Source organism: Nerophis ophidion, linkage group LG12, assembly GCF_033978795.1.
Source record: "Nerophis ophidion isolate RoL-2023_Sa linkage group LG12, RoL_Noph_v1.0, whole genome shotgun sequence".
Lineage (NCBI taxonomy): Eukaryota > Metazoa > Chordata > Actinopteri > Syngnathiformes > Syngnathidae > Nerophis > Nerophis ophidion.
Window position 1 is genome coordinate 16,793,008 of NC_084622.1, and position 12,439 is coordinate 16,805,446.

The 12,439-nt window shown below is 38.3% G+C and overlaps 1 protein-coding gene across 2 annotated transcripts in view; it reads right to left on the minus strand.

Annotated features, from left to right (window-relative positions):
• Nucleotides 1–12,439, minus strand: part of roraa (RAR-related orphan receptor A, paralog a) — an 811,787-nt gene that overhangs the window by 19,575 nt on the left and 779,773 nt on the right. For both annotated transcript variants that reach the window (XM_061916947.1, XM_061916948.1), the window contains 3 exons: nucleotides 11,559–11,700; nucleotides 2,965–3,360; nucleotides 2,297–2,418 (listed from right to left, as the gene is read on the minus strand). In XM_061916947.1, the coding sequence (XP_061772931.1) occupies nucleotides 2,297–2,418; nucleotides 2,965–3,360; nucleotides 11,559–11,700 (660 nt within the window). The remainder of the gene's footprint in view (nucleotides 1–2,296; nucleotides 2,419–2,964; nucleotides 3,361–11,558; nucleotides 11,701–12,439) is intronic.

Consider the following 12,439-nt stretch of genomic DNA (forward strand, 5'->3'; position numbering starts at 1 on the left):
TTCTTTTGTGTTAACGTGACAGAAAACAATGGCTGTTCCTTTAGAAACAGAGAAAATCCAAATAAAAAGAGGTGGCATACAAAGAGTACAGCCCAGACGTTTCTCCTCAATTTGAGCCAAATTTAATTCTCTCTCTCTGTTTAATTCCTTGCTTCTTGCCTCGGTTAAGAGATGTCATCGATGTTTAAACCGGCTTTACTTTGAGCTACTCCCGGATAGCACAGCTTCTCACATATGTATATATATATATATATATATATACATGCACTGGCTTCCTGCGCACTTAAGTTGTGACTTTAAGGTTTTACTACTCACGTATAAAATACTACACTGTCTAGCTCCAACCAATCTTGCTGATTGTATTGTACCATATGTCCCGGCAAGAAATCTGCAAGGCTAAGGCAAAATAGGCAACAAATCTGCAAGGCTAAGGCAAAATAACCCGATTTACATATATCGGGTTATTTTTTTATATTATTATTATCGCAGGGGTCGGGAACCTTTTTGGCTGAGAGAGCCATGAAAGCCAAATATTTCAAAATGTATTTCCGTGAGAGCCGTATAATATTTTTTAACACTGAATACAACTAAATGCGTGCATTTTTAAGTAAGACCAACATTTTTAGAGTATAATAAGTCTCTTATTCTTTTTAATAACATTGTTATTCTGAAACTATCCAATAATAAATAAAATGTCAAGTCTGTTGATCATGGTTTTTTTTGGCCATGTGCTGTTTGTCCACCTGTCTCTGGTGGACAAAATGCTCGCTCACCTGGTTCCCGAGCACTAATCAGAGGCAGTATTTAAGCTCGTCTTTGCCAGTCAGTCGCCCTGTGCTGACTTGTTTCATGCCTTGCCATAGTTTCGTGCTTCATGCCATGCCAAGTAAGTTTTGTTTATGTTCTTAGTCTGTTTATGCGTTAGCTTTGTTCTTTAGCCCAAGTTGTGCCTCCGCTGTGAGCGATTTTTGTTTGTATATTTTTTTAGTTAAAATTAAATCATGTTTTTACCTAAATGCCATGTCCCGAGTAGTCCGCCTGCCTTCCTGGGGGAACGACCCCGCAGCAAGCTGGAACCCTTCCCCCCATTGTGACATAAAATACTTCTTACCATTAATGCGACTTCTTGAACAGGTGCGGTAGAAAATGGATGGATGGATATAAATGCATGAGAATGTTTTATATTTTGCACATTATTTTTAGCACTGTGATTACCAGCAAAATTATTCATATTTATCGCTTTAAGCCAGGGGTAGGAAACCTATGGCTCGCGAGCCAGATGTGGCTCTTTTGATGACTGCATCTGGCTCTCGTATAAATCTGAGCTGAGATTGAGTAATGAATAATTCCACTTGTAATCACAGTCTTAAAAATAACATTCAAAATATAAAACATTCTTATGCATTTTTAATCCATCCATCCTTTTTCCACCGCACCTGTTCAAGAAGTTGCGTTAATGGTAAGAAGTTATTTACTTGTTATTGGTTAGTGTGAGGCTTGCCCTCCTGGGGGTTCTTCAGACCACCAAGCACCGACATGAGAGCCTGTTTCAGGGTTACATTAGTATTTTATTTTTCAATAAATCTATTAGTTGCTTTATAGCAATTATCTTTTTCTCTTTCGTTCTCGCTCGCGCTCTGGCTCCAGCCCCAACCCCGTCTCTCCTCCTGGCCGCTGCTTATAACAGAGCGACAGGTGATTAGATAAAAGCCCCAGGTGGGTCGTCTACGCACCTGTCGCTTATTTCGAGGCCGATCCTGGCAACACCCCGCTTCGCTGCAGGCCCGCATGCCACTCACCCTCCACAGTTAGCTTCAGAATAACAATGTTATTACAAAGAATAAGAGACCTATTATACAATAGAAATGTTGGTCTTACTTAAAAATGCACACGTTTAGTTGTTTTCAGTGTTAAAACAAATATTATATGGCTCTTACGGAAATACATTTTAAAATATTTGGCTTCTTGGCTCTCTCAGCCATAAAGGTTCCCGACCCCTGCGTTAAGCAATGTCAGCTAAGATTTGTCTGAGAGCCAGATGAAGTCATCAAAAGAGCCACATCTGGCTCTAGAGCCATAGGTTCCCTACCCCTGGTGTATCGTGATACGGCCTAAAGATAACCAGGTATTAAAAAAAGGCCATATCACCCAGTCCTAGTTTGGGGGTCATTGTACTGTTGGAACACCCAACTGCGCACAAGCAATGTCATGACGGGACGAGCGGTACTTTTTTGGAGGCGGTATAGTACCAAATATGGTTCATTAGTATCGCGGCACTATACTAACACCGGTATACCTTGTTCTGGTAACTCTCCACCTCCTCCTGCAGGAAGGCCTGCCAGGTCATCTGCTGCAGCTCCTCTCTCAGGTACTGACATGTCTCCATGTGTGATTTGGAGATATTTTGGGCCAAGTGCTCTGAAACACAAGATGAGAGGTGTCACAGGAAAAAGACGATTTATTTACAGAGCGAGGAGGAGAGGCGATACGCGTGGGCTTTTTTTTTTCTGTTCCGTACCGGAAAAAATAAAAAAGAAGCTTGTTGACATTTGCTTTTTACTGCCTGCAGGACGCTCGTAGCTTAAAGCAGAGCTAATGTAGTTGTGACACAAATGGGGGGTGGAGGGGGGGGGGCAGCGTGTTACTCACTCAAACAAAGGTCACATTTGCTCTGAGACAAGTAGTGAGCAGAAGAATTTAAATGGTTTTGAAAACACATCTTTTAAAAAGGACTTCTGAGGCACAGGGGAGCCTAAAAAAAATGATTTCCCCAGACGCTTGCCCTGCTGGATCCTGATTGGCCCTAATTAATGGAAACTAATTACAAAAAAGAGGCTCTTTTAATGAGTGCTGCAGATGAGTCTCCAACCTCCTGCTATTTTAAGCAACCTTTGCGTCGCTTGCCCTACGGTCGAGTCACATCCCCCCCCCTCACCCCCACTCTCCATTCTTCCGTCTCCTCACCGAGTTCTGCCATGGACACGGTGGGGGAGGTCTCCCCGTTGGTGAAGGAGCAGTAGGGGAAGAAGCCCGAGCCGGGGGCGAAGTCGCAAATGGGCTCGGGCTTGATGCCGTTGATGTCCAGGCCGGACTGGTCCGGGGAGGGCTGGATGTCAAGGTAGAAGCTGCTGACGGCCGAGTCGGGCTTGGCGCCGTCGGGGGTGTGGCCGTCCATGTAGCCGCTGAGGTCGTCGTGGAGCTCCGTCAGGCCGTTGGCCGAGAGGCCGTAGCTGGGTGTGAGCGGCTCCGCCTCCCCGGGCTGCTGCTGGTGGTCCCGCTGCTGCTGCTGGAGCCGATGCTTCTGGACCTCGGCGTAGAGGCTGTCTCGCTGCTTTTTGGACATGCGGCCAAACTTCACCGCTGGAGGACGACACGAGACGTCATTAGTGAAGCATTATATTGTGAGATCTCATTGTACGTCACATGGACAAATGTGTGGGACAAGAAAGCAGAAAAGTCTGATTTATTAAGAAAAACATGACATTTTCCTTTCCGATATTCTATTTTTCTGTTGTTGTTTTTTAAATTTTTGAATAATTTTTTTGTTTTTATTATCATCTTTTGAATATTATTTCTAATATTATTATTATTATTTTTTTTTATACATTTTTTATAATCCATCCATTTTCTACCGCATATTCCCTTTGGGTCGCCGGGGGCGCTGGTGCCTATCTCAGCTACAATCGGGGGTAAGGTGGTGTACACCCTGGACAAGTCGCCCCTCATCACAGGGCCAACACAGACAGACAGACAATATTCACACTCACACATTAGGGACCTTGTAGTGTTGCCAATCAACTTATCCCCAGGTGCTTTTTTATAATCATTTTTGAATATTATTTTGATGTTTTGAATATTTCCTTTATTTAATTTTTTTGTAGTTTTTATTTTGAATGCATATTTTGTTTTTGTTTTCATGTTTTGAATCTTATTTGTTTTTTGCTTTTAATATTTCTAATATTATTTTTGTCAGTTTTTTTATTCATGTTTTTATTTTTTTTAATAATTTTTTTGGTTTTGATTATCGTTTTCTAATTATTATGATCTTTTTAATATTTAAATTATTTTTTTCATTTTTTTTTAATTCATGCTTTTATTTTTTTGTATAATTTTTTTGGTTTTGATTATCGTTTTCTGATTGTTATGACCTTTTTAATATTTAAAATGTTGTTTTTTTTGTATACTTTTTTTGTTTGTAAAAACAAAAATGTTTTGTTTTTCCTATTTCTAAATTATTATTTTTTTTGTAATTTTTTAAATTATTATTTTTTAAACATTATTTAGAATTTTTTTTTTCAGTTTTATCATTTTTTAAATGTTATTTTGATCAATCAGTGATTTGCTTTTAATATTTTTTTTCAGGTTTTCTTAAATTGTGTTAAATATTTTTTATAAATGTATTTTATTATTTCATTTAATTATTATTTTATAATTATTTTAAGATTTTTTTTCCTTTTTTTTAATATTTCCAATATCCTATTTTTTAGTTTTTGTTTTTTAAATTTTTTATGAATGTTTTTGTTTTTATTATAATTTTTTTAACATTTTAATTTGTTTTTGATATTTCCAATATTATTCTCTTTTTAAGTTAATTTTTTTGAATAAATGTTTTTGTTTTTATTATCGTTTTTTTATTATTTATATTTTGAATTTTTTTTATAGTTCCAATATTACTCTTTTCCTCACTTTGTATCAATATAGCCCACTTTTCGTAAGATCCAGAAACGTTGGGCAACATCTTGCTTTGTATATTTGTACAGCCAAACATTGCGTGTAGCAAAGTAGTCCGATTTTGCAAGTATCATTCAGCGTAGTTCAAAATTAAACACCTTATTGTATTTAAAAAAAAAAATGTACCAAAAAAATTGGACCAAAGAAAGTTGCGAGTGCTAGGACTTTGATAAAGAAGGTGGACAAACACTAATGAATTCAAGAAAAAAACTCCCAGCCCTTTGTCTTTACCAAAAAGATTAAAAAAAAGAATGAAAGTAAAAGCGACCTAATGGCATTTATATGTATTTTGGATGCACAATTATAATCATTCTCCATTAAAGTGTCTATGTGTTTGTCAACATGGGCAAAATATTCATCTCTTATTATCCCTACATATGATGTGGTGAAGATCTATAACACTTATCTTTATTATTTCCTTATGGTCAATAATGTAATAATTGTACACCACTGATAACTGACATGTACAGCACAGGCCAAAAGTTTGGACAACACCTTCTCAGTCAATCTTTATTTTCATGTCTATCTACATTGTAGATTGTCACATCAAAACTATGACTGAACACATGTAAAGTTATATATTTCACCAAAAAAAAGGCAAAGTAACTGAAAACATGTTTTATATTCTAGTTCCTTCAAAATGGCCACCCTTTGCTTTGATTGTGTCTTTTCACACTCTTGGCATTCTCTCCATGAGCTTCAAGAAGAAATGGTTTTCACTTAATAGGTGTGCTTGAAGCTCATCGAAACTAGAATATAAAACATGTTTTTAGTTATTTCTCCTTTTTTTTTTGTTGCGTACATAACTCCACATGTGTTCATTAGTAGTTCTGATGCCTTCAGTGCCAATTTATATTGTAAATAGTCATGAAATGAGTAGTTGTGTCCAAACTTTTGGCCTGTAATGTGTTCCAAATTTAAGTTGTTTAATGAATCTGAATGAGCCTATGGCTTTGCACTTTGTTTATTATATATATATTTTTTTATATTCTATTTTTGTTATTTTGAATTTACAACCCCCTGGCGCTGCTTTGTACTGTTTTCATAATGTTTTATTATGTTTTATATTGTTGTTTGACTTACTGTTTGTAATTGTTGAAATTTATAAATAAACATTTAAAAAAAACAAAAAAACAACAACTTTTGGCCTGTGCTGTTTGTATAACATAATAACGAGCACTTATCTTTTTCAAAGCAGAAACTTTTATTTTCTGCAGGTGTACCTAATGTTATGTCCTGCGAAGTATGCATTATATAACTAATGCCCGAGGCCCCTCGTATTATTACACACACTTTTAAATACAAATTGGTTTATTTTTGTACCTTGTTCAATAAACTAGGAATGTGTTTTTTCTCTCGTACGTAGCAGTTTCTTTCTTATCCAATTAAGATTAGAGACAGTGACGGCCATGACAAAAGAAAAAAAAAAATGCCTGAGAGAACAAATCATATGATGTCACACACAAAAATACATCTCGGTGTCTTACACTGCAAATAAAATCATGTGAGTGAGACGATTGAGCTCGAACGTCTTGGAATTATGACAGCTGGTCACCAGGAGTGTGTGTGTGTGTGTGTGTGTGTGTGTGTGTGTTTGTGTGTGTAGGGGAATGCAGGCAGATGGGCTGGTGTGTGTTGAGTGAAGGCAAGAGTCACCTTCATCTGTTCTGATTGTGTGTACCTACAGACTTGTGTGTTAATGCACTTGAGTGTGTATTGCATGCGTGAATATGTATGCATGTGTGTGTCTAACCCCGGGGTCACCAACGCACTGCCCGCTGGCCTGTTCTAAAAATAGCTCAAATAGCAGCACTTACCAGTGAGCTGCTTATATATTTTTAAATTGTATTTATTTATTAGCAAGCTGGTCTCGCTTTGCTCGATATTATTAATTCTAAGAGAGACAAAACTTAAATAGAATTTGAAAATCCAAGAAAATATTTTAAAGACTTGGTCGTCACTTGTTTGAATACATTAATTAATTGTTTTACTTTGCTTCTTATAACTTTCAGAAAGACAATTTTAGAGAAAAAATACAACCTTAAAAATGATTTTAGGATTTTTAAACACATATACCATTTTACCTTTTAAATTCCTTCCTCTTTTTTCCTGACAATTTAAATCAATGTTCAAGTAAATACATTTTTTTCATTGTAAAGAATAATACATATATTTTAATTTAATTCTTCATTTTAGCTTCTGTTTTTTCGACGAAGAGTATTTTGTGAAATATTTCAAACGTATTATGATTAAAATTAAATACAAATATTCCAGCAAATCTAGAAAATCTTTAGAAACCAAATTTAAATCTTATTTCAAAGTCGTTTGAATTTTTTTTTTAATTTTTGTTCTGGAAAATCTAGAAGAAATAATGATTGGTCTTTGTTAGAAATATAGCTTGGTCCAATTTGTTATATATTCTATCAAAGTGCAGATAGGATTTTAACCTATTTAAAACATGTCATCAAAATTCTAGAAAAAAAAAAACTTCCGTAAAAGGAAAAAAAATGTACGACGGAATGACAAACAGAAATACCCATTTTTTATATATAGAGATTTTTTTATTAAAGGTAAATTGAGCAAATTGGCTATTTCTGGCAATTTATTGAAGTGTGTATCAAACTGGTAGCCCTTCGCATTAATCAGTACCCAAGAAGTAGCTCTTGGTTTCAAAAAGGTTGGTGACCCCTGGTCTAAAGTGTATTAAGCCAAGGTTGCACATTGGATGCCATTTAGCGTGAGTGCGTCACACGTAGCTAACAATGAGATGTATTACCACCAGCTTGAATTCCTCTAACCTAGGGGTTTTCAAAGTGCAGCCCGGGGGCCATCTGCGGCCTGCAGCTAATCGTTTACCGGCCCCCCACACATTTTGCAAAAATTGCAAAATTGATGGTATTGCAAAAATAATGATAAAAAAACATTTAAACCAAGTGGAATGAGGTGAAATCTAATGAGAAAAAGTGGCAATGTTGACACAAAGCTGCCATGCAGCCAGTTTTTTTTTTCCTTTTGTCTTTATTTTCTTTTTTTTTTCCATTGCTCAAAAAAAAGGACAAAAAATCTATGTTATAATGAATTATTACTTAAAAAATATCACTTTAAAATGTTTCATGTGGAAAAAATATTGCATATTTTGTGTGGTTGCCATATAACAGGGGTAGGGAACCTATGGCTCGCGAGCCAGATTTGGCTCTTTTGATGACTGCATCTTGGCTCTCGGGTAAATCTGAACTGACATTGCTTGACACGATAAGTAATGAATAATTCCTCTTGTAATCACAGTCTTAAAAATAACGTTCAAAATATGATTAGGGACGGTGTGGCGCAGTGGGAGAGTGGCCGTGCGCAACCCGAGGGTCCCTGGTTCAAATCCCACCTAGTACCAACCTCGTCACGTCCGTTGTGTCCTGAGCAAGACCCTTCACCCTTGCTCCTGATGGGTGCTGGTTAGCGCCTTGCATGGCAGCTCCCTCCATCAGTGTGTGAATGTGTGTGTGAATGGGTAAATGTGGAAGTAATGTCAAAGCGCTTTGAGTACCTTGAAGGTAGAAAAGCGCTATACAAGTACAACCCATTTATCATTTATTTATTTATGAAACATTCTCATGCTTTTATATGTTCAAGAAGTTGCGCTAATAGGAAGAAATAATTTATTTATTATTGGTTAGTGTGGGGCTTGCCCTCCTGGGGGTTCTTCAGACCACCAAGCACCGACATGAGAGCCTGTTTCAGGGTTACAATATTGTTTTATTTTTCAATAAGTCTCTCAGTTGATTTACAGCAATTGTCTTTTTCTCTTTCGTTCTCGCTCGCACTCTGGCTCCAGTTCCCACCGCGTCTTTTCTCCTGGCTGCTGCTACAGGTGATTAGATATCAAAGCCCAGGTGGGCCTTCTATGCACCTGTTGCTGATTTCGAGGCCGGTCCTGGCACACCCTGGTTTGCTGCAGGGCCGCAGGCCACGCCCCTTCCACAGTTAGCTTCAGAATAACAATGTTATTCCAAAGAATAAAAGACCTATTATACTCTAGAAATATTGGTCTTACTTAAAAATGCACGCGTTTAGTTGTCTTCAGTGTAAAAAAACAAACATTATATGCCTCTTACAGAAATACATTTAAAAATATTTGATTTTCTTGGCTCTCTCAGCCAAAAAGGTTCCCGACCACTGCCATAAAAAAACATCAACATTTTGACAAAAGATCATAAAACAAATAAAATAATAGTCCAAACTTAAAATCGACAGATATATCGGAAGTTGATCTTGAAATTTGAGTGTCAAAAGTAAAAAAAACAAAACTAATAAAAATGCATCACTTTATGAGTGGTGAACCTTTTGGATCTCAAATATATTTAGTAGGATTTTATTTAACTTTTCACTGTGATTATTCAAAAATATTAAATAATTAAAATCAATTGTGTCCTGCATTATTGATCTTTGAGGGCTTTAATTGCTAAATAAAGGAACTCTCCTGGAGGAATCAATAAAGTACTATCCATCTATCTAAATACTGCATATTTCAGTTTTACTATAAAAGACAAAGTTGTCTTTGACGGAAAAGGCATAAAACCTTATTTGTTTTACTTTATATCAACCTCAAATTGATATAGAGATTTACTGTAAGCATTAAATAAAAAATAAAAAAATAATTTGACTTATTTTTAACATTTTAGCGACTGAGACCCTTTATGCTCGCAAAAGGATTAAAAAAAAATCCATATATTTTGTTATGGTTTGAAAATGAAACATTTTAAAATGGCCCCCGCATTCTTGAATTTTTCTGTGTGCGGCCCTCTGTGGAAAAAGTTCTGACACCCCTGCTCTAACCACAATGAGGATGCCACACGAAAATTTAAGTATTTTTTATAAGTATAATTTTCGGGCAACACAAAGAGCAACTCGATTTAAGCCAGCTGAAGCGTTAACAAATTAAGTCAGGTGGTGAAAGGGTGATTCTGAAGTGAAAAGTTTGTGCGGCCCCAGCCTCACCCGGACTACGCCTCCAGCGTTTGAGACATCTTTTGTCAATTCAAATTATTGCTACTTGCATATTCTTCCACTTCAAAATAGTGCTGCAACAAATGAACATGGCTTATTATCCAATACAAACCATGGAGGACCTGCGTGTGTGGTTGTTGGCCATTGTAAAGAGGCGCTTTTTACCCAAGAGGAGACCGAGGGCAGGTAAGTAGAAACTATAAAACTACATATATTTATTTTAGTGCGGGGGTTCACATCTGTCAGGAACTGCTGGTGACAAATCCCAAAATACAGAGATGGCAGGCGTAGCGCAGGAAAACATGACTTTAATGTCAAAGAACAAATAGTGCTGCTGGTTAGTGCACAAGCAGGGGATGAGAAATAGGAGACAGGAAACAGCCAACAGGAACCAGGATAAAAGGTTACGGGTTACAGGCAACAGGCAACAGGAAACAGCCCACAGGAACGAGGAAAAGGTTGACAGGATACAGGACACAGCCAACATAAACCATGATAACAGGTTACAGGAAACAGGAACCAGAAAACAGGAGACAGGTAAAAGGAAACAGCCAACAGGAACAAAAAAACAGGAGACAGAAAACAGGAACTAGGATAACTGGTTACAGAAAACAAGCAACAGGAGACAGGAAAAATGAAACAGCCAACAGGAACCAAGAATCAGGAACCAGGAAACAGGAGACAGGTTTCAGGAAACAGCCAACAGGAATCAGAAAACAGGGGACAGGAAACAGGAAACAGCCAACAGGAACCAGGATAACAGGATACAGGTTACAGGAAACAGCCAACAGGAACCAGAAAAACAGGAGACAGGAAACAGGTTACAGGAACCAAAAAAGAGGAGACAGGAAACAGGAAAAAGCCAACAGGAACCAGGATAACTGGTCACTAGAAACAGGCAACAGGAACCAGAAAACAGGAGACAGGAAAAATGAAACAGCCAACAGGAACCAGGATAACAGGTTACAGGAAAAAGGCAACAGGAACCAGAAAACAGGATACAGGTTACAGGAAACAGCCAACAGGAACCAGAAAACAGGAGACGGGAAACATGAAACAGCCAACAAGAACCAGGAAACAGGAGACGGGTTACAGGAAACAGGTAACAGGAACCAAAAAACTGGAGACAGGAAACAGGGAAAAGCCAACAGGAACCAGGATAACTGGTTATAGAAAACAGGCAACAGGAACCAAGAAAACAGGAAAGAGTCAACTGGAACCAGGACACGGGAAACTGGAAACAGCCAACAAAAACCAGGAACCAGGAGCTAGAACACCTTCAGACACCTTACAGGAAACAGCTAACAGGAACCAGGATACTTGGTTACAGGAAACAGGCAACAGGAACCAAGAAAACAGGAAACAGTCAACAGGAACCAGGAGACAGGAAACAGGAAACAGCCAACATGAATCAGGATAACATGTTACAGGAAACAGGAGCCAGGAAACAGGAGACAGGTTACAGGAAACAGCCAACAGGAACCAGGGTAACAGGTTACAGGTTACAAGAAACAGGCAACAGGATACAATTATCAAGCCCTGACTGGAGGGCGAGGCAGGCATAAATACTAGCCTGATTGGCAACTGCAACCAGGTGTGCCAGGCTGCCAATCTAGGACAGGGGAGGTAATCTAGCGCTTGGGGAGACATGCAGGAAATAAACCCAAACACGGAAGAAAACCCAAACATAACCAAACTGTAGCAGCACCCGCTTGTCCCTGCAGTTTTGCCAATGGGAAAAACGTCAGCTATCGCACAAACAAAATGATCAAAACCACTTGTCCAGTTCACTGTGCATCCTCCCGGCTTGGCTGTGGCGTACTCACCATCCCGCGACATGCCCACCGCCAGGCACTTCTGCAGCCTGCAGTGCTGGCAGCGGTTGCGGCTGGTGCGGTCGATCAGGCAGTTCTTCTGGCGGGGGCAGGAGTAGGCAGCATTGCTCTGCTGACTCCTCCTGAAGAAGCCCTGCACGGCACAGGAGCGTCATCAGTTCACACAGGTGGGCTTGTTCTTAAATGCTCAATTTCAATTGTATGATATAACCCCCGTTTACCAATGACTTCGTTTGCGACCTTTTGGGTATATCGCCTCCGGCTTGTGGCACCTTAAGTTCGATGATTTTATCAGCAAAGCGGGCTTTGTTCAGCGGGAAGTTTTTAATTGTGAGGAGACAGAAAAAGATGCCTAAGAAGGCACTACAGAGAAACGAGCTGATGAAGGATCGCCACATAATGATAGTTTTGTGCTAATACTGGCGGTGACTACGTGGAGCCACTGCTTGTTTATCACTCGGAAACTGTCAGAAGATACAAGGTAAAAGTATTTTTGTCTTTTTTTTACTGTAACAACATGGTGGTGAACGTTTTGGAGCATACCACTGAGGTCGCTGTGTTGTTTGAATACAAAATATATTTTTTTCCAAATTCCATTGTATGTTATACTCTTCTGACACCACCAGATGGCAGTATAAGTGTCCACATAAGTGGCCATAAGACCCCAATTCAGTAGTGTACGCAATTTTGGAAATAAGAGCTAAAAGGTCCTGTCCACGCACGTGGCCACTAAGGCCTTTTAGAGGTTTTAAATATGTACAATTTATTCTACAATTTTCCTAAAATCTCTGAATTGTGTTTTTATGACAGTTTGACCCTGCCAACTCATCTCAAACACAACAAACAAAAACACACATCTCCAATACAATATA